Below are 21,826 nucleotides of genomic sequence, written 5' to 3'. Positions count from 1 at the left end.
ATGCCATTGTTCAAACCGCCTCGTCTGAAAATGGAGCTTCAGAGCTGCCAGTAACTCCCGACACCTGCTCACCTGCTCACCTGCCTGGGCGCACGCCATGCAAAGGTTTAATTGGAGGGAGAGCGTCAGTGAGAACAGGATAAGGAAATAGTTTAATTTGTTAATTTAGAGAAAGTAAAGAAAATACAGATGTTTGCTGGCCTTCCTTTTTTATGAAATGCCCCTCCCGACAATTCTTTCCCTCGCCTATCTCTAATGCATAACGTAGCAGGAGTGTACATCAAGCCAAAAGGAAGACAAAAACAAAAAGATAAACTCTGGTTCACTCTCTAGCACATTGAGTGAGAATGGCAGCCTGTCAGATAAGCAAGAATAGAGGTGGACAAAGGATGGGAAGGAGAGAGAAACACAAGCACCAATGGAGATAACAAGTGATAAGAGAGTGAAGCAGAGGAAGACCACAGATTGATGTGGGAATACGATGGAACAGACAAAGAAGATGAGGAGGAAATGCAGAAAAGAGATTCAGGCGAGGTCAACAAAGAGAAGGTGCAGGAGAGGAGAACTTCAGCACAATGTGCAATGTGCTGTGTTCATCTCCAAGCACACTGCTCAGCCTGGCACTCCTAAAAACCTCTTTGTTCCATTTCTGTCACTCTCTCTAAATCCCCCCGCCACACAATGTGAATCTGCCTATCACTGTCTCCAAAAGGAAGGCACCCCACTTAATTCAGGAGGTTATCAAGGCGGGAACATGCTGTTAATTACTGAGCTGTCATTGATCTTTCCAAATGTGCACACAGACAAGTATTTAAATAAGACAGCATGAGTTTGTGGAGAGTTGTGTAAAGTCTGAGTTCAATTAGGGGTTAGTTGTTTAGCTAAAAGTTAGGGAGGAGTACTCCTAAGAAGTTAAAAGTTAAAACTGTGTACAAAAGTGCATGTTTGTTGACATCACAGAAAGTGACAGAAATGTTTGTGGACATCTTTATCTTGTACTCACCGTGGGAACATTGGATTGCACATAACACAAAGCGCAGCACTTCAGTTGTTTCAGCTCCTGCCTCCCATACTCAGACTGCTGTTTGCTGACAATGTACCCCAGACCCATGATGTAACTCCTGGAAACTGGTATTTCAAAAATGAAGGTCATCTATTTTCTATCAAGCTCTCAAATGAGGTTACAGCGTGTCAATGCTTCTGCCACCATGTCGGAAGATCAGATATTGACTAAAGCAGGGTGATGTAAGGTGGGGAAATTGAGGTGCTTGTGATGTGGTTAAGGTCTCAAGACAGACTATAATCAAGCCTTGTTTAAACTGTGGAGGCACCAAGAATATACTGGGATGGAGTGATGTAATGTGCAGCAAAACTTGGGTGGGCTTACCGATCAAGGGATTGAATGCTTTTGAGGTGGTGACACAGTGTGACTAAACATGGAAAACTGTCTCTCTGCTCCTCTCACTCAGTCCTGTGGGGATTTAGGATAACTGACGTAGAAAATGTACCCTTCTCATGGAGAACATTTACCGTATACGTGCAAGAGTGTCCAAAAGGGAATCTATTCCTTGTTACCTGTGCTTTTCCTTTCCTATGTTTTCACCTTTAACTGCTTGTAAAGTACAGATTCTAAGCTCTTTTTGTGTTGTTTTATTTGGAATGAGAAATATTCCTTTTTGTTCCTGTGGCACGCATCTATGAATTTAGTGTCCAGCTTTCATCCCTAATGAGGACCATATTAACTAGTTTGTCATTGGATTTCACGCATTAAAGGATAAGATTGTTAATATTATACTCCTAATCTACAAATCATAATAAGACAAAAGTATAAATAAGTAAGTATTATTTTTTTTTTACTGAGAAGTGTTGCCTTTGTAGCCAGAGTCTAGCATAGCTAATTCCCCTTTGTCATAGATTCGCATTGTCCAAAAACTATTACATTATTACATTTAAAAAAAAGAGAGTAATATTGTCTACACCAATTACACTATTAACTCTGGCGTTAGCAGCATTTGCTAAACGGAAATAGATTCAAAATATGTGCCTAGTTGTTCTCACTATTGTGAAACATGTCAAACAATTGATTTGTGTGCAGATGTTTCAATAGATTTGTTTTTATACACTTCAAGGTTGTGGAAGTCTAATGCCTCTGTCCCTCAGACTATCAAATAAAGGCAAACAATCTAAAATCAGGAGAAATATTAAGATGTGGGCCAATGCTTTGTTTTGCACATGGTTCACATGGTCTCTTTATCAGAGTTGTTAAGGGGGAGAAAAATATGTATGATTGCTTCAGGCAGCATCACACTTGTGGTTCAAGTTGCAAAGAAATCGAAATAAAGAGATCAATTCAAGATGACCTTCAGCAGTACTGGCATAACATTTGTCTGGTTTATTTTATCTAAGCAACAGAGTTTTGTGGGGAGGTTGGGATCTTTGACGCTTTGTTACATCTCTTGCTGGTTCTGTCCAGAGAGAGAAAAATGTGGCCAAGGCAGAACAGCAGGAGTGCCAACCTCAGAGAAAGGTCCAATAAGGTTTCAGTTTTCTGCCAGTTAGCCTCATTAAGGGAGTGCCAAATAAAATATAAAACATTAGAACTAAAAAGGAATAAAATGTATCTAGAACATAAATTATCAGCACATTTAGTACATTTAGTAACATTCTGTTTCCAATTGTGCTATGCATATTGCATGCAAATCAGTGTTTGCATACATCAGCTGTGGTTTGTTTGCTAATGAAAAGTCTTTTGCCAAAACGCGGAAGTACTACTTCATTCAAACGAAAGCTTTGAACAACAGATCAAAAAAAAACGTGTCCGATCCGGCTTCCTTTGAATAAGAACCATTACGAGGATTGACACAATGCTCTCACGCTCAGACCTAGAAAATGTCATTCACACAACCATGTTCACAACTTGACTACTGCAACTGCCTCATTTCCGCCATCAACTATACATCTCACCTCAAAGTAGGTCAGGTTTTAACTCGCAAGATCAAATAACCCCAATCCTGGCTTCTCTACATTAACTCTTTGTTCGATTAAGAATTTATTTCGGGCTTTACAGATCCCTTTAAAGCATTTTAGGGTTTGGCCTTCAGATGCAATATTGCAGAAATGTTGACCCCATATGAGCCAATCCGCATTCTCAGATCCTCAGGTCAGCTGTCTGCTGATACGGCTTGCAGAAACAATGATTTTTGTTTAAATCTCTTAGAAAAACACATTTTTATAGACCTGCTTTTCAACTCCAAGTAAGGAGTGTGGACTTGTACCTGAAGAGTGCTGTTGTGCCTTTAAGCAAACAACAACCCACTGCTACCATACAATTAATGGAATCCTCCATGTTAGAACTGTTGGGCACTCTTCAGATGGCGAGAAAGTCACAGTAACTCCATAAGTCAACAGAACATTTTTCTTCTTCAGTTTTAGACATTCACTCAATCCACTCGACAACTGAGCATCTATAAAAAGCGTGATTGCAATGTGTATCATTTATTAAAACCTTTTGCCAAAAGTGGGTTTAGACAGGTCAACAGCTCAGTCATTATTTGATAACTACAGTACGGAGAGGATGTATAAAGCGTCCTGAAAGCATTCCTTGTATGGCACTTAATTGATATGCTTTTTCTCTCCGGCAGCCATGGACGCGCCCCTGAACCTGACTGCCAGTGAGGTGAATCACCGCAGCGCTCTCATCTCCTGGCAACCACCAATCGCCGAAATCGACAATTACATGCTCACTTACAAGGCAACCGACGGCAGCCGCAAAGTACGTAGTGCACAAAGCAGAACTCGGTCTCAACTGTGTCTGTTATCTTCTATACTGTAATTACATGTATGTTAAAGTTTTATCTGAGGTTTCCTTATCTACTTTCTAAATTCCGGTTGAGTATCCATGAAACATTTGCAATCATGTGTCAGGGAGATAAACTGTACTTTTGCTAATCCAATCACCTGAAAATAGACACTGCATATATTAGAGACACATGAAAACACCTTCTTGGATTACTGCAAAGAAGACAATGTTCCCAGTTTATTGAACCTATTATTGCAGTGTTGAACAATGTTCAGGAAAAGAAAATCTGAACTTTATGACACATACTTCAAAATCCACATTTTATCTTTTAATCTAAAATCCCTTGATGTTGAGTGTGAAAGCATTCAGGGACACACAAGTCCACAGATTGATTCACACTCACACACACACACACACACACACACACACACACACACACACACACACACACACACACACACACACACACACACACACACACACACACACACACACACACACACCAGTGAATCAAGCCGGGAAATTGACTGTCTAATGGAGATATAACTTTAATGTGTCTCAGTAGAGCCATTGTTTATTTTGATTAAATATTTTCCTGTGGCTGATTCATGGTAATAAAGGCCATTAGTAAGCTCTGTGTAGAACGCACCACGCCTGTTATCGAATTGACTAGCACCCTTTCCCATGATGTCCTGCAAAAGCCTCCCTTTTATTGGCAATTAGGTGTCCTACACACAAGCGCACACATGAAACCAGATGTTCAAAGATGGTCCCCTTCAATACCCAATGTCAGGCACACACACACACACACACACACACACACACACACACACACACACACACACACACACACACAGACACACTGAGCTTGTATGTGTGGTACTGCTTTGTGGTTGACCATCGGGTGTCACTCATGTACAAAGAATGCAACAGTATCCCATTTTTGATTATAATTGTTTCGAGTGCCGTCAGTGTTCTTCTTAATCTTGATATTCATTCCTCGTTCTGCCTTTTCGTCTTTTTTCCAAAACAATGGTTTGTTTCAAGAGAAACATTTTCCCTAGAAATATAATGGCTTTTACACAAGAATAATTTTAAATCAACGTTTTATATGCCATTTCCAAGAGTCTGTATAAATTTGCATGTTAAAGAGAAATTACATTTTTCACAATTATTTATATACTACCACAAACATATCTGCATAATACACATACACGTAGCATACAAACCAGTACCAAATAGGGAGAGATTCATATCTAAGACTATTAGGTTTCAATATGTCATTTCCTTTTAAATGCTCACAAAAAATGTTGTTTTCATATCGCCAATTTATGTAGTTTCTTATAAAACATATCTGCATAAACACCTTCTTTATTATAGGCATACTGACTTACAACGAGACAGCAGCCTGCTACACAAAACAAGAGCCACAGACAACAAACATTACCTTTGTCACTAATATATGCTTCCTATCAAATTCAGCTTAATTGTCTAACAAATGAGGGCAAACTTCCAGTAGCTGAATGGGCAACCAAACAAGAGAATACAGTTTGCAGGCTGGATAGCTAATTAGCTGGTCATCTAAAGCACCTATTCTCAAAAAGTTAGCAGTTAATATAATATTGGTGTGTTGGCTCTCGCTACGACTGGAAAGAAACCCACTGTTGGCCAATAGCTCGTAACAGATTGCATTTTTTATATTTTCACCAACAAAAGCAAAAATAAATACATTTTCTATAAAGCTCTCATCATTTATAAAAAATAATCTGTAACCCCAGTATGAACATCTTTCTTTTGTCTCACTCTCCTCCCCACCTTTGATAATGTTCTTTTAGATTTTATTAAAATCTTTGTTCGCTACTGTGAGCTGCATCAATACCAAGTGCCACACTCATTTTGTTCAAAAAGAAAATGAGTCATAGCGTTCTTTCACCGACCGCTGTGGCCGCAGATTGAAGAACTCCTTGAGAGATTTTCCTCCTGTTGTCTTTACTTGAGGTCTGTCTTGGCTGGAAATATGTAGCAGCGTTACCTCGGCTGTAATCTAAACACATATTTGTCAGCCTTGCAGCTGTTCAGCTTTCTCTTTGACGGTGATAATGGACTTACAATTTACAGATAATTGAGATTTTTTTTTATCTGATTAACATTTACTTACCAGTTTGTAAATGCATATATCATTGTTGGTTATTTTCGTGCTTAGAATAATAAAGTTCTCCCTAATAAAACATACACAAGGATGAATAAACGTCCATCACACAGAAACAATTGTTAATGAGCGTACTATATAAAGGGAGGGAGGATTTGCTTTCAATGAAAATCGTATCTTGACCCTGGAAAACATGGTGGGAATATGTTAGCTCCTCGGAGACGGAGAGACAACATTTACCAGCTGCTTCCATGCATAATTCACGTAGACACATTGCATGGAAATGTGTGATTTCTTTTTCCAAACTTGCTGAATATTTCATTCATTCTTCTTCATATTTAATGTGTATCCAGGGCAAACTGTAACATACATGCATACAAAAACAGGCATAAAGTTGAAGCAATGTGTGTCTGATCTAAGAAACCTGTGTCACAGGAAGTACTTTATGTCGTGGCTCCTTTAGACAGGCTCAATGAAACAACATGTGTCACAAACCGAGGGAAGTAACTGTCTTGTACTTTTATGACTTCTTTAACAGAAATTGAAAGTGTTTATTCCCTGATTCCTTCATAGCGTGTCAACTTGGCTGTCCAATAAAACTCTTTTATCTCGTCTTCCCCTATTTTATTTTCTATGGCTTAGTCCCTTTCTTCATGTCCAAGAGTTACTACTTTGTTATTTATTTGTCCTGTCAAATATTCAGCCTATCTTACAAAGAAGTACAAGAAGCCACCATTTTACTAAAGATTTATGTGGGGAAAAAAATCATCAACAATTAAAAGAACGTTTCATATACCAACAGCTAACTTATACAAATTCACCAATAAAGTATTTAAATGAACTTATATCCTTTTTTCAATTCTCCTAAATTCCTCCTTATCTTTTTGAGTCATCAGTTTAAAATAACATTGTGCTACAAGAACACAAAGCAAGCTGCCGTGTGTTTCCTGAACAAAAATAGCCTGAAGGTCTCTTTGTTGCCACAAGTCTTTTGAAAACTCACGAGCAAAATACAATGTTTTATCTGTGACTGGTGGGGATTCTTATATAATTAGTTTTCTACCCTGAGGTTTACACATAAATCACATTAAATGATTGCTTTTATATAAAACAATGTCTCAATCTAATATTTTTTTACTTTGTATGTGAATGAATGTGTGTGTGTGTGTGTTTGTGTGTGTGTGTGTGTGTGTGTGTGTGTGGTAGGAGCTGATACTTGACTCAGAGGACACATGGATTCGACTGGAGGGTCTGGCTGAGACGACAGAGTTCACAGTGAAGCTCCAGGCTGCAAGAGGACTTGACACCAGCGCTGTAGTCTCTACTACCTTTACTACAGGTGCAGTACACACACACACATAATCCCCTCACATACACACACATCATTTGTTTGTATTGTTTGATTCAAACTTGGAAAGAGACTCTTACAGGGTGAGTTTTTCTTGGCCCGATTTGTTTCCCCTTTTTGCACAGCATTTCACATCCTGTGTCACCATAGCCAAGTTGCACAGTAATGGGTTCCCAACGTCAGACACAATTATAATCTCCATTTCCTGTAGCGAAGTGAGGGAGACTTCCCAGTAGGCTGCACCTGCAGGTTGGCTGTCTAAGATCCTACAGCTGGGCAGATTGCTCTAATCTTCAATGTTTCTGCCCAGTCTATAATTAGATGCTGGGTATGTCCCTCAAACAAGGGTCAGAAAGTTATGAAGTTGCTAATCATTTGATAAATTCTGTGAACATCCCAAAAGTAAACATATCTACCATTTCAACCCAGCAGTTAGTTGGAGACATAGCAGTGTAATGAGCGCTTTGCAGGTTGTCAGTTTAACTTTAATCCTAAACTTTTAATTCATGGTTTTTTTTTCAAAGCTTCAAAAGCTATTCCAAATCACAGCTTATTTTCAAACATGGTCATGCATTTCCCTTTTTAATGAACTTGCTGTAAGATGCCAGCATTGCAGTTTAATCAACACACAACAAGCTCTAGCTGTCATATTTTATGATGCATAAACTCAGTTTGACAGCCTGTTCAAGCAGCAAAACATGGAACAGTCTAGCAACTGTATTGACAATGCAACAAAATGTAATGGTTTTAATAGTCATATTAAATCTGTATTTTCTGTATCTAAAGTGTTTATAAAGTGCATCTAGTCATTGTGCATTACTAACACCGAGGCAGCAGGATAAGCTTTAAGCACACTATTAGAATTTATAACCTTATAAAATGTATAGGAAACTTAATAGTACACTCATCAAATGGAAATGGAGGAAAATTAACCTTTATTTAGAGCTGTGTTTCTGCTTGCCTAATGAATGTTAAATCAATATTTGCTCTACTTTTAGTTTTCTCCTCTCTCCTGAGGGGAATTTGCTCTTTAACGGGTATGTCTGTCATTTGAGGTTGTGCAGATAGCATACAGTTGGTTGATCAGAGCTTTTCCACTAAAACAACTGTCTGCTAAAAAGTAACGTTATGGGCTGTAAACAGCAAGCGGTAAATCATTATCCATGGCTTTTGATCTTAAAACACATGGTGCTTTAAGATTTGGATTGTTGATGCAATAATTCAAATGATTGTTGTCAAATTCCTGTACCGTCTACGGATAACTCAAATAGAAACGATGGTCAAAAGCAAACAATTTATAATCTGTCGTCATACCTCTTCTGCTTATCTCCAGGGAGTCGTCTATTTGCAACTCCTCAGAATTGTGCCCAACACCTGCTGAATGGAGAGACGCTGAGCGGCGTCTACACCATCTACATCAACAGAGACCCCAGCCAGGGCGTGCAGGTGTACTGTGACATGACCACTGATGAAGGAGGCTGGGTTGTAAGTAGCTCTGAAGCCTTTCTAAAGCACTTGATTTACTATAATGCAATAAACTAAAACAAGAAGAAGAGAAGAGGAGGTTTTGTTTCACCACATAATACTGAAGGTCCCTTTAGTCACAGTACCGATTTATTTTGTCTGAACACTTAAATTGTATATTTGAAAATTGTATTTTTCTGATCTTGTCACGTTGTTATATTTCGGTATCAGGTTTTCCAGCGTCGTCAGAACGGACTCACAGACTTTTCCAGGAAGTGGAGTGACTATCGGGTTGGCTTCGGAAACCTCGAGGATGAATTCTGGCTTGGTAAGAGTCTTAATCTCAGATAACGAATGTAGAGGGATTAACCTATGCATCATGTCCACTTTATGAGGTCTGGCACAACAACAGCTTATTTTACTGGATAAGATAAACATAATGATCATACTGCAAAACATTTGTATTATGAAATTCACAGGTAAGGTCAAGTATGCTACTGCATAATTCACATTTTTGGTCACCATGCACATTATATTTCAGCTACGTTTTGTGGGCTGCACGCTGGTATTAAGACTTTTTGTTCATTTTTGTGAAAGCCTTTACTATATGTGCACACCTTCTCCATGACTGAAATGGATTTCATCGATAGAGGTTGGCAGCTTTCAGTTGGTTTCATTGATACATCTATTTTACAGGGGGAAAGATTTTCCCATATCTTGTCCGGGCGGTATAGCCATTTTTGTTGGATTTTTCCCCATATCAGAAGACAGAGAACCCTGAGGATGCACTTTTTTCTTGTCCTGCTCATCTCATCTTTCATTACTTCACAAAATCTGATCGATTCATAACTGGATTCTCTGAAAGCTCGTCTGTCCCTGAAATGAGTTGAAAATTGTTTCAGCGTCTGTCTGATTCAAAGACAAACCGCCTCACTGTTTTGACGAACTGCTGAATATATTCTCCCCTCCCCCTTAAAATGTCATTAGAAAACAATAATTATATTCATTAGAAAATGTGCAAATGAGTCATGTTTGTTCATGGGCCACATTTTGTGTTATTGTTTTGGTGCAGATGATTAAAGGAAAGTATTACATGAATATTTCATTAAGTGAATCAGAACCTTGAGAAGAATCTGTTCTGAACTTTTTGATTAGAGGAATTGAATAACACTGGGGGGAAATTTGATGGCGTTGCATTATCAGCACGTTATCACAGAGGGAAGGCTGTTACTCTGCAGCTGACACATATTGGATCATAACACAAGATAGTTTGTGGCATGCCGTAGTCCATTAGTGACTAAACACACTGTTATAGGTGAAAGCGAAAGAGTTTTTGAATCCAACCCATCATAATCAGGAGCTGACAATATAATGCAGTCCGGTTCAAAGGCATTTCTTCCTGAGTGTCAGATTATTTCTCACTGATTATTTTTTAAAGTTATTTGCAGTGTTATGAGGTGAAACGAATAATAATGCCAGCTGGTCTTCTTGCTTTAGTTCAACACCACAGGGAGGGTGTTCAAAGGTAGCTCTTAACTTGTTATCAGAGCAGAAAATGATTGCTGTCTGCTGCTATAAATGTATAATTTGTTTCTGTATTTCAATGGGAAAAGTGCAGGGAATTATTCACTGAAGCGATGGAGGCAAGATAAAAAATATTCTACAAACATGTCTGTACGGTTACACCAAACAGAAAAGAAATCCCTGCTGTGCATACTGTGCACTATAAAGCAAAGATAGTGAGCTATAAAGTCAGTCTTTTAGTAGTCTCTGACTGAGACCTGAAGGCATCGTGTTGCAGCATCATAGCACATATTTCACATCTTGCAGATATATATTGACTTTCCCCTACAATAAAATCCAAAAACACTAGAGCAAATGTGGTTCAGTTAGTCCAAATATTACTGCTGACCCATTTCCACTTCAGCTGAATCAGCAGTAATCTGCCCTCTCACCACTTTTGGAGGTATGCTAGTCAAGGGCAGCTCCTTCAATCTCTAAGGTCCCGCTATACTTTTTATAAGTGTCTCCTAGGTCTCACTTCCCGCGTCCTTCTTCTTTTACTTGTACTGTACTCTGTTCTCTCAGTGCATAAAAGCATCTTAATGTTACCTCAGGGTGTGGAGCATCAAGAGCGGCTTTGTGAAAGCTTTTCCTCATGATTACAGATAACAAGCCAGCAGGGATCACAGTAGCCTCAGAGTACGGCACACATATCAAGCCCCAGTTTCCATAGGAAACTGACCTGTTAGTTTGTTAAACTAGTTCTCTGTTAGCAGGGAACTACTGACTCGTTGCTCAAAGGGGAAAAGGAAAGTGTTACTAATAGCTAACTAATAACAGTGGCGTTGTTTATGGACATACATATTGTAAATTCATAATATAAAGTATATTTAAATGGTTAAATCAAGACATTTCTTCTATCAGGACTAGAATTTGCAGTGCATTTTTAGCAGTGACAGTGCCAGAAGGGTCCACTTGTTTTCCCTATAGAAAATAAATGGTGTTATCACAGATGGTTACTGCACTGTGAAACGATTTGTCCTTCACTCTTCTTTCTACAGAGTTGGTCGCTGTCATAGCCCGTGGAGAGCTATTATTGTGACCATGTAGTTAATTACCGCACCCTCACACAGAAACAGTAATATATTGGACAGTATAGAACCATAAACATGGATATTAAATCCACTCAGACAGAAAAGAAGAGATGCTTAACTGGTCAGCAGTAAAGAATATGAAAATGAAGCTTTCATTATTATCTGATACACTTTAAAAAAAACTGACGTTTTTATTGCTGCTCTGGGGCAATCTATTCTCCCTACTCACTGACCTCGGCCAGTTTTCGTGCCGAACACAAAGTCAGTTTGATGATGTTTTAACAGAGAATCCGGGGAAGCAGTGTGCCAGATTGTGATCATTATCCCATACTCTTTCTTTTTTAATCCCCCCCTCCCCCCTCCTGTGTCTCCTGTTTAAGTGAGAGAGAAAGGCTGGTAATAAAATGTGACGAGACGGTAATATTGGTAGTATAATAAGGCAAGAGTGCAATAGTGTGTCAAAATGTATTCTTTAATCGCTGCAGTTTGAAATAGAGCAGTCTGATCCCATAAAACTGTTGGAGGAGAACACAGTAAAAAAAAAAATGATGGCTGCTATATTAATTGCTGATAATACAATGATATAATATAATGGAAATTAGAAATGATTGAGAATTAAACACCATTTTATTGAAACGATTACTTTTCCCCTGTCACCTTAAATGCCTCTGGTTTGTTTCATTTATTTTTTTTGCTTGCCATTGATGTATTACAGCACTCTTAGTTTCCTTCCTCTCTTGTATTTCCACGTCCTACTCCTTATCAGCAATGGAGGATTTTCTTCTAATTTTCCCAGAGTTGAAAAAAAAGAAGTGTGTGATGCTCCTGCTGGAGGTTAAGCAGGGAAATAGACTCTTTTCCAAATGGGTGCTTGTTGTAATCTGATCGTGCAGGCAGTACCAATCTCTCAGGTCGGTGTGGGGTCTTATCGCCTGTCAGGGTTAAAACGAGTCTCATGTCTGCTACCTTGGAGATAGAGAGCAAAGCCGCAAATCGCACAATTTTGCTGCATGTGGCATTTGAAGGGGGGCCGGTGGTGACAGTGTCCACGGCTCTCGAAAAATGTCAATCTCACTCTTCAGTAAAACCAGCTGACAAAGACGTCGGCCACTGTGCTTATCAGGATTTAAAACCTTTAACCCACAAAGCTTCAAGTGGGAACAAACCGTCTGATTTAGTGAACGTACATGGTGCATTCAGTACATCACAGAAATCAATATTACATTATTTGTGAAATGGTTTAACATTCTCTCTGATCAATATTCTTATAAATACTTATAAATATAAAAGAGATGTTTCACATTTTGCTCTGTTTACACTTTATTGTGATTTATTTGGAATATTTATATAAAATAAAGGTTTGTTTGAACTCCAGAAATGTTTTGATACCCAGAATAGAAAGGTTCATTTATTCCAATGCTTAAAGGATCGGCTACCTTTGTAGGATGTCAGGATGAGTTATTTATTCATTATTATTTTTAATTCATGCTCCTGTATACTAGTATTTTTTTCTAAATGTCTGTGTATTGTAAGCCTGTATTGGCTGGGCATGTTATTTATGCGCGACACAATAATAATAATACAAATCGATCAATCAAATATTGACATTTCCATCTTATTTACTTTATACTGTCATGTTATCAATCCGTATTGCAATTGTACTATTTACATGTTACATGTATATACAATTTCTGGGCCGATAGAGTCATGTGTAGCACTTCATTATGCAGTTAAGTGGAGTCTTTCTTTAAAGGTTCGCTGTGGAGTTTTCAATAATGATATACACGTAATCCATATCCGTGTGAGGGTGATAACTTTCAGATATGCCTCTGGAGCTTTAACGTCAGTGTGATTATAACCCTGGTCTTTCTTTAGTTAATAAATACAATGTGTGTTGTTTCTGCACAGGTCTTGACAACATACAGAAGATTGCTGGTCAGGGTCGCTATGAGCTGAGGATTGACATGAGGGACGGACAGGAGACAGTCTACGCCAACTATGACAAATTCTCCCTTGGAGACGCGAGAAACCTCTACAAGCTCAGGATAGGAGAGTACAATGGCACCGCTGGTACGTGGTTAAATACATCGTAGTGAAAACTACAGGATTGAATGTGTTTAAGTTAACATACATTGATATTTGGCCCCGTGATCAACCTTAGAAATGACCTGTAATGACTTCAACATCCACAACTCCATGTGATATTGAGCTGTTTTTTCGAAACAACTCCACTATACTTGTATATATCAAAAATGTGCTGTCTCCAACCTTTAAGTATAAATGCTCTCCCATCCCTTCTCTGCCATCTGCCATTTTATCTCCTTCCTCCTTATCCCTCCATCGTTTTTCTTCTCCTTTATGTCTGAAACCTGCATCAGCACTCCTCCACATTTCCACTGAAGTCCTCGCTCTCCATGTATCTCTCAGTCTGTCAACATGACCATATGCCAGAATCACCCGTCACCCTCTGATGTTTATAATTATATTTCTCTCTGCCTTAGTAAATTGAGAGTGCCTGTAGCAGGATGTATTTCCTCTCATGTCTCTCCCGTTCCCCCCATGCCTGCCTGGTCGTTTATGTCTCCTCATCATGCCGTTATTCACTGCAGCCATATGCAAATGCAGCATACGTGGATGTTTAAGGTTTCTCACTCATTCTCTCTCTTTCCTCTGATCCCAGGTGACTCTCTGAGCTATCACCAGGGCCGGCCCTTCTCTACAAAAGACCGAGACAACGACATCGCTGTCACTAACTGTGCCTTGTCTTACAAAGGAGCCTGGTGGTACAAGAACTGCCACCGGGCCAACCTCAATGGCAAATACGGCGAGTCAAGACACAGTCAGGTCAGTCATCCCATAAAACGTGATCAATAAAAGAGCAAGAAGCTCATATTCTTATCGTTAAGTCAAAACAGATTTTGTGATGAAAAGGTAAGGGTTTGTTTATCCAATTTACAAAAAGACCCCTCCCACTTTGGTGGACTGAGTCTAGGGCGGATACAAGACGAGGATTGATTAACAGCATGGCAAAGTAGACAGCTGCCCCAGAACTCCAGGTGTAGCTGTGTGTAAACTCATTTGCGCTAATTAAATTGAAATTCTGTTTGGGAATATGCAGCACCGAAGCACATTAATATGACATGATAAGGGCCTGGAGGTGGGTGAGCTTTATTACCCAAACTTGTGGTCCAGGTTGAAGGAAAGTGGCGGCCCCTATCATCGTTATTTTAGTTTTGAGCTCTTTCATATCCATAAATACATTTGTGTTAATCTAATTACTACACAGGGTGTCTGAGGCCAGGGTGCATTTCAGCTTAAAGAACTGAGTGGAAGGAATTGAGGAGGGGTAGGAACTCCATTGGTAGAAAGTAGTTCCTAGAAATGCTGACTACAATTTCGGAGGATTATTCAAAGCATGTTGAAGTGGATACAGTGTCTGGAAATACACATTGCTGTTAGGTGTTTTAAATGTGTTTCCTTGTTTCTTCAAGCTCCACAAATGTCCTATTAAAGATTTTTGGTGCAAGTAATGTAAGTAAGTGAAGTGCTTTAATAATGAATCTTTTAAAGAACAGGATCAGAAAGCACTCTATTAGACTACACTTACATTTAAATACTGTAAGTGTGTCTTAGATGCAGTCCACATATTCAGAGACCCTTCTGTATTATGTGCCGGCACATTCAAGGTTAGACAGCATAAACTCAGATGGTGTCACTAAAACTGAACACAACGCACACAACTTAAAACTAGCTGATCTCCCCTGAAACAGGCTCTGTATTGTGGCATTTACAAAATCCACATAAACAATTACGGCAGTGTGATGGAAAGGATAACATTTCTCAATTTAAAGGACTAATAATACAATTAATTTACATGATATTTGCTGTAGACATCCATTACTTGGTTAAATTGATTGGCCTGAACAAGGAACTGTCATGAAAGGTCAAAAACAAAAGAGGCTTATGCTGTCACACCAATTTTGATTAAACTCAGTGAGATGGAGACTCATAATTTGAGGGTCAGCTGTTGGAGGTTAATGCTTTGATTCAGACAGTAAAATTAAAAAGATGTTTAAAGATGTCTGAAATTGAATCACATTGTTTTAAATATATTATTATTAACCTTCTATAATTATGGAAGAACAACTGAATATGAATGTTATTATTTAAATTTAAATGTATTAATTTGCAACCACATTTTTTAAGATTCAAAGGTTTAAGTCATATCAGATACACAACTAGGATGTAGTATGTAATGAATGAAAAACTTGCACCACAGGTTCCTCAACAATGCAATTACAAGATTTAAAATACATTTAAAAACAACAACAATAAAAATAAGCTCGGGCATTAGGTAGTCAGAGTAGTAGGGAGATATAATCCCTCCACCTGGTCCTGGGTCTGCCCGATGGTCTCTTCCCAGCAGGACGTGCATGGTGGCATCCTTACCTTTCTAAGCAAAGGAACTGATGAGGTCCAATTTGCAGCCTAAACACTGACAAGAATATGTTTTTATCTAGTCACATGGTGGTCAGCATGAGAATTAGTTCTAAAAGAAACACCTAAGCATTTCATTTAGGGACATTTTGCAGGTTTACAACTCATATAAAGTGGTTTAAGAGTTGAATGAAAGGAAAAAAGGTTAGTTTAGTGTCACAAACCAAATTCACATTTGAGTTGTCACAAAATGCATGGGTATATTTGAATATAAATGTTGAATATAGAGTCAAAATGATGAGATGACCCCTCTTTGGTAATCCAGGCATGCATGAATGCAAAAAATAGACTTAAAGAAATGTTTAAAAATTGCAGCATAAAGTATTCAAATTATAGAACCATGTGGAAGGAAAACCAACAACATGCACAGCATGCAGGCTGATAGGTGTTTTTGTGCTCTCTCCATGTGATGTGGCAGCGAAAGTTGAGTGCTTGTCTATTTCTTTTTGACGAGTGTGTGATGTAGCTCTCTTTCAGCTCAGTGCTGTAATGGCTGGACAAAGAGAGTGAGGTGTTATGTGAAGCCGTGATTAGACTGAAGCACAAAGCCCCTGGAGCACCACTGCTTCTCCCTCTGTGCTCTTGACCGCCGTCTTTGTTGTGTGATGACATGAAATGAGACCAGGTGGGAGCAGAGATGGACAGGCAGAAAGACATGCAGGGAGAAATGCCTCTCAGTGTTGAGCTGCAAATTGGAAGGTTTTAGCGGTGGCGGGATTAGCGGGGATAGAGTGAGACTATAATTACACTGAATTCATGCTAGTGCTAGCTCTTAAGTAAGGATTTTTGCACTTTCCTCAGTTTGTAACATTTCCATGACTTCAGACTCTCCTTTTATTTTACATTTTCTGTCATTTTCTGAAACGCCCTCACCTTAAAAGCCCTGTTGATTGAAGCTGTTTCTGAAATCACTCTTGCTCCTCTTACAGGGTATTAACTGGTACCACTGGAAAGGCCATGAGTTCTCTATCCCTGCCGTGGAGATGAAGATGAGGCCATTCAACTTCCGCAGCATCAGCAGCAAGAGGAGGCGGTCCGCCCCAGTGTTGTAAACAAACCCCGTCCACCCCGGCCCAGAGTCACGGATAAACGCAGGTCGGACGATGTTTACTGATGAGTTTCTGCTATCTGTGTACCGCACTGATGTGCCCTTTAAAGCCTTTTAGTGAAGCTGCAAAGAAAAAGAAAGGGATATGACACAAGATACTAATATTTTATTAATCTTCTGTTGTAAAATAATAAAACCCATTATTAATAATATATATCCAACATGCAGAAACACTTTCTTACCATCAATGAGAACATGACATAGCAGATAACAAACACTGTCCGAGCTCTGTTTATCTCTGCCCAGCTTTAGCACCCCCCCCCCCCGCTGTACTTAAGATGAAAGAAGACGCTGTATGTAATTTATTAAACACTTTGAATGACAATGGTTCGATTTGCTGTAAAAAAAAAAAATGGAAAGGCAAACCAAGAAGCTTTTTTCTTTCTTTAATGCTGTGATTTGCCTTTCCCTGGGATGCGAGGAAATGTGCTCAGAAATGCCCTCAAGACTGCAAGAGCTAACGTTATTTTAACCGAAATAATAACACTTTTAACAAAAAAAATATAATGTATATGCCCTTAAAACCCTTAACTGTAAGATAAATATATTTTTATAACTAATATTGTGGCAAAATCCATCTATTTAGTATGATTCGATGCCTTGGTATTGGAACCTATATTAAGTTAATGTTATTACAAATAAAGGACATAAGAGATTAAATTAACTTTAAAAAACTAAACTAAACATCCAGACATTCACAAAGCCGTGCACCAGCAACAGCTTTATTACCACCTATTTAATTTATCATATTCCTCTGTGTTACTGTCACCACAGTGTCATTTGTGTTAATCATTGAAGCAGGAAGAGTATCTATATTATTTTTGGTAGCCACACTGAGACAGTATTTGCACTACGAGTGGGAACACAGCAAAGCTATTCTTGTTCATTCAACTAAATGAATTCTTCAGTCGTTCGTGGGCTTTTAAAAGGTTATTTCCTGGAATTTATTTTCAAACAATAAATGCTTAATATCTGTGTGTGTCCCCTCCTTCTGTATACGCAGCGATTGCTTGCAGAGATGGTGCTGAGAGGTGTAACCAAAGATCTGCATAATAGAGCTCCGGCCCGCAGTTTGGAAAGACGCCAGTCAGTTTTGTCACCAAAGTCACTGAAGCAGCATTTTCCTGCATTAATAGATTCTCACTTTTCAGGGACTTTTATGGTAATCGTGTCCCCTGGCAGTGTGCGTTTATGCAATGTGAACACTAAATTCTATGCAAAAGAAAGTCAGGGTGGGCATAGTGCAGATTTTTGCCTGGCCTCTCCCCCACTGCACACTGAAGTGAACCTGACAAAGGAAGCAGTACAGTGGGTGGAGAGGAGCCAACTCTTTCTTCTCTGCCGTTCTTAACTAGCTCGCTTTTGAAGCTCCCCAGTGAAACAATAAAATCAGCAAACATGACAGAGAACGTTTCTTTTACTGGGGCGGGCGTAATCTGCAGCATGCCCACCAAGCATTTTGTTTTTTATTTAGTGTTCACACTGTCGCACACAGCGTTCAGTGCCAGTGAGTTTAGTCGACTGCGGTTTCTGGAAACAGAACTTATTTTAGTCTCCCGCCTCCTCTGTTGGAGGAAAATGATCTCTGTGGAGTTTGAAGTCAAATCACTTAACAGGCTAAATCTCCTTTCTGGTTTCATGCTATCGATAAATAAATGTTTTTATTCTACATTACAATCAATTGAAAACAATTCTACCATCCCTGCAAGCAACATGTTGTCTGGTATATATTCAATATTTCAATTATTACCAGCTGGAGATCTCTTATGTACTCCTGTCAGTTTCTTTATTTATTTTTTGTTTTAAGCAAACCAGGAAATCTGGATTGTGTTAAACGACTGTGTACATTTTTCATTGTTTTCCTCTTGTAGACTTGAAAACATTGGTGACTCTCCCCTCTATAAACTACTAATATACTCATGTAGATATAGAGATGAAGATAATGTGACTTTTGATGTGTTCCCCTTTAGATGCAAACTAATTCAGAAACATTTCCCCATTTAACAAATATATTTTTAACCATTGTTGTGTTCGAGGGCGGATGAAGCCTGATGCATGTTGACTGAATTGCATTCAAGAACCTGATGGTAAATAACAAATGTCATAGCAAGACGTTTGTGTTTGTATTGACCTATTTCTTTGCTTATCTGGGTAGGTGCCCTTGGAATAGTTTGTAAAGAGTAGATGTTGGTATAATATAGATTTATCAGGCCTCTAAACTGTTGTGAAAAACAGTAAAATTGCCCTTCAAGGGTAAAATAAAAACAAGCATAACCTAAAATGTAATATTAACAAACTGTTTCAACATGTGACCTTTCCCAGTCTGATTTATGTCTCTGTGTCAAAGTGACTGTTTCAGAGCCTCTCATGCACTCCACCTCCCTCTGTGATTTATAGTAGCGTAGGGAATTCTCCGTGTACTTATTTCATTAACTACTTAGATGAAGTTTGCCTCAGTGCTTTTGAACAAAAGGTCATGAAGCTTTGCAGAAAAGGAGCAGAATGTTATTTGTATTGTGAGGGGATTTACTCATGGCAAAATATAAGGTGCTCTTAAGTCAGAGCAATGCTGATATGCTATAATATTGTTCATTTGCAAATGTTTCCAATCATTTCAACCATTTTTTGTCAATCAGTGAGAAAAAAGAAGTCACGTCTTGCATTGTCAAGGTCCTGTCCTGTCTTACATTTTCAGTTTGTTAATTCATTGATTGTATTATTTATTATGAAATTGAGCAAATGCAACCCTTGTGTAATGAAAAAACAAATGCTTGAAATTCCATAGACCAGGGGTGTCCAAACTACGGCCAGGGGGCCAAATGGGCCCGTGCTCCATTTTGAATTGGCCCTCAGTAAATTCCAGAATTATAATGGAATGAAACTTGTGCTTGTCTTAAAATGTACTTGTTAAATATATACGTAAAAATATATTACACAGTAGTAATCATGTGGTAATAAGCCCAATCTCAAATAAATTCAGTCATTTAAAGTTGAAAACATTTTCTAAAACATCTTAGTTGATGAGAAAAAATCCCAATAACTTATTTGCATAAGAAGCTTGAAATATACCCTTCATATTTCCCCTTATTATAATTCAACTGAGACTTTTGTTTTAAGGAAGGAGCTGCCGCCTAAATAAATGAAACCCTATGGAGAGCTATGATGTTGGCTGTTTTCTTTCTTAATACATTTTCAAATATCAAACATTATTTACCAACATTTGATTGATTTCTAACTTATAACTTAACCTATAAGGCAATATACCTCTAGTGAGGGGCCCAGCCCTTCGTATGTTTTTCTGTATGTGGCAGTCAGTGAAAAGCGTTTGGACACCCCTGCCATGGACTAAAGAGCCTCAATATGTTCTTGATATGATGATGACAGTCTGTCTAATGTTAAGACCAAATCATTTGTTTTCTTTATTTCAAGCCAACTACAGTATTTTTTTTTTTAAATGGAGGGAAATGGTTTTAAAATAGAAAACCTTCTCCATTATTTAAACATAAAACCGAGTATCACACTGTATTTCTATGTATGTATACTGAGCCTCCTACAGAACAGGAAACATGTTCCCCTTATTTATTTAACTTGTATTTACTTTCTAATTTCTCTGTTACTGATGCAACATTGTGAAAAACGATTTCATCTAATAATGACAAATGGTCCTCTAAGATATCAAAAAGAAAATGTGATATTTGGGTTTGCTTTAAAAGTTCAATTAAGTTATAAAAACACCACGTTTGTTGACGTTTCCAATATGAGCCAGAAACTCAAACTGCATTAATTTGAAGTCTTGCCATGAAATGTAAATGTTGAAAATGCGTTGTTGACTGTTCGAGAAGCTTATATATACTGAAACTAAGGATTTGTTGTTGAATAACCTTGGATATTACTGTCAAATTTAGCTCTAGTTTGACTTAAACATGTACTATATAGTTCCTTTTTTAATACATTTTCTACATATTAATAAAATATTCAAATAGTCTGATACTGTGTTATTTGTTTCTTAGGTGTGGTGTGTGCTCGCTACATGCTGTTGTGTGTAAGATGTGTGTCACGAGGCCCTCTATGTACAACATCTTAGCATGAACAAAGCCTGGGTTCAATCTGTTTAAAGTTTTATATAAAAATAGAGCTGTGATTACTGCAACTGCTCCCCCTTTTTACTCCTATGAAATAATGAAGTGCATAGCAAAAGCCAACTGACTCCATGTCATTAACCTTTCAAAGTATCTTCACCTCTAATTTGGGAGCCATTAAAGACTGAAGTCAGGCCAGCAGCACTTACAAATGAACAGTAAAAGTGGAGTCATAAGGGCCTTCCAGTTTGGTGCCAGGACTTTATATTTATGCCCACACACAGAGACATGAAAACACTTCTGAAGACATCATATTGGACAAACATTTGTTATTTTTTCATCTTCAAAGAAGTGGTTGTAGAGAGCGATCTGTCAGAAAGAGCCCAATTTTAGGCGGTTAGACTGTCAGGATTACAGAAAAGCTGCATTTTAATTCATGAAAAGTATTTCCTAAAATGGTTGTTTTAGTTTATGGCATACTATAAGACTTCTTATGACAGACAATACTATGACTTTTGGTGATGTATCATGCAATGACTCTTTTCTGTTTCAGCCCTAAGACAGTATTTCTTGCTTATGAGGCAAGATGGATAATGTGTTTCTTTAATCATAGTCTCCCCTAAAGGGTCAGCAGTGTGTTTGACAGCTCTGGAAATAGTTTTGCTGGAGTTGTCTTTCCCATCCAGCTTGTTCTGATTAGATAATTTACACAAAAACAAAGTTTAAATGGAAACATGGTGTTATCACAGTATCACGGGACCTTAAGGAATAGCTCAGTGTAGTGT

The 21,826-nt window shown here is 38.3% G+C and overlaps 1 protein-coding gene across 2 annotated transcripts in view; it reads left to right on the top strand.

Moving 5' to 3' along the window:
* tnr (tenascin R (restrictin, janusin)) overlaps positions 1-20,947 on the top strand; it is a 147,209-nt gene extending 126,262 nt beyond the window's left edge. For both annotated transcript variants that reach the window (XM_063885018.1, XM_063885016.1), the window contains exons 24-30: positions 3,642-3,772; positions 7,155-7,287; positions 8,630-8,781; positions 8,992-9,088; positions 13,266-13,427; positions 14,038-14,201; positions 16,784-20,947. In XM_063885018.1, coding sequence (XP_063741088.1) covers positions 3,642-3,772; positions 7,155-7,287; positions 8,630-8,781; positions 8,992-9,088; positions 13,266-13,427; positions 14,038-14,201; positions 16,784-16,906 — 962 coding nt within the window. In that variant the 3' untranslated portion in view covers positions 16,907-20,947. The remainder of the gene's footprint in view (positions 1-3,641; positions 3,773-7,154; positions 7,288-8,629; positions 8,782-8,991; positions 9,089-13,265; positions 13,428-14,037; positions 14,202-16,783) is intronic.
* The last annotated feature ends 879 nt before the right edge of the window (positions 20,948-21,826 follow it).

Source organism: Eleginops maclovinus, chromosome 6 (genome assembly GCF_036324505.1).
Source record: "Eleginops maclovinus isolate JMC-PN-2008 ecotype Puerto Natales chromosome 6, JC_Emac_rtc_rv5, whole genome shotgun sequence".
In the NCBI taxonomy this organism is placed as follows: domain Eukaryota; kingdom Metazoa; phylum Chordata; class Actinopteri; order Perciformes; family Eleginopidae; genus Eleginops; species Eleginops maclovinus.
This window is presented reverse-complemented; position numbering and strand designations above follow the sequence as displayed.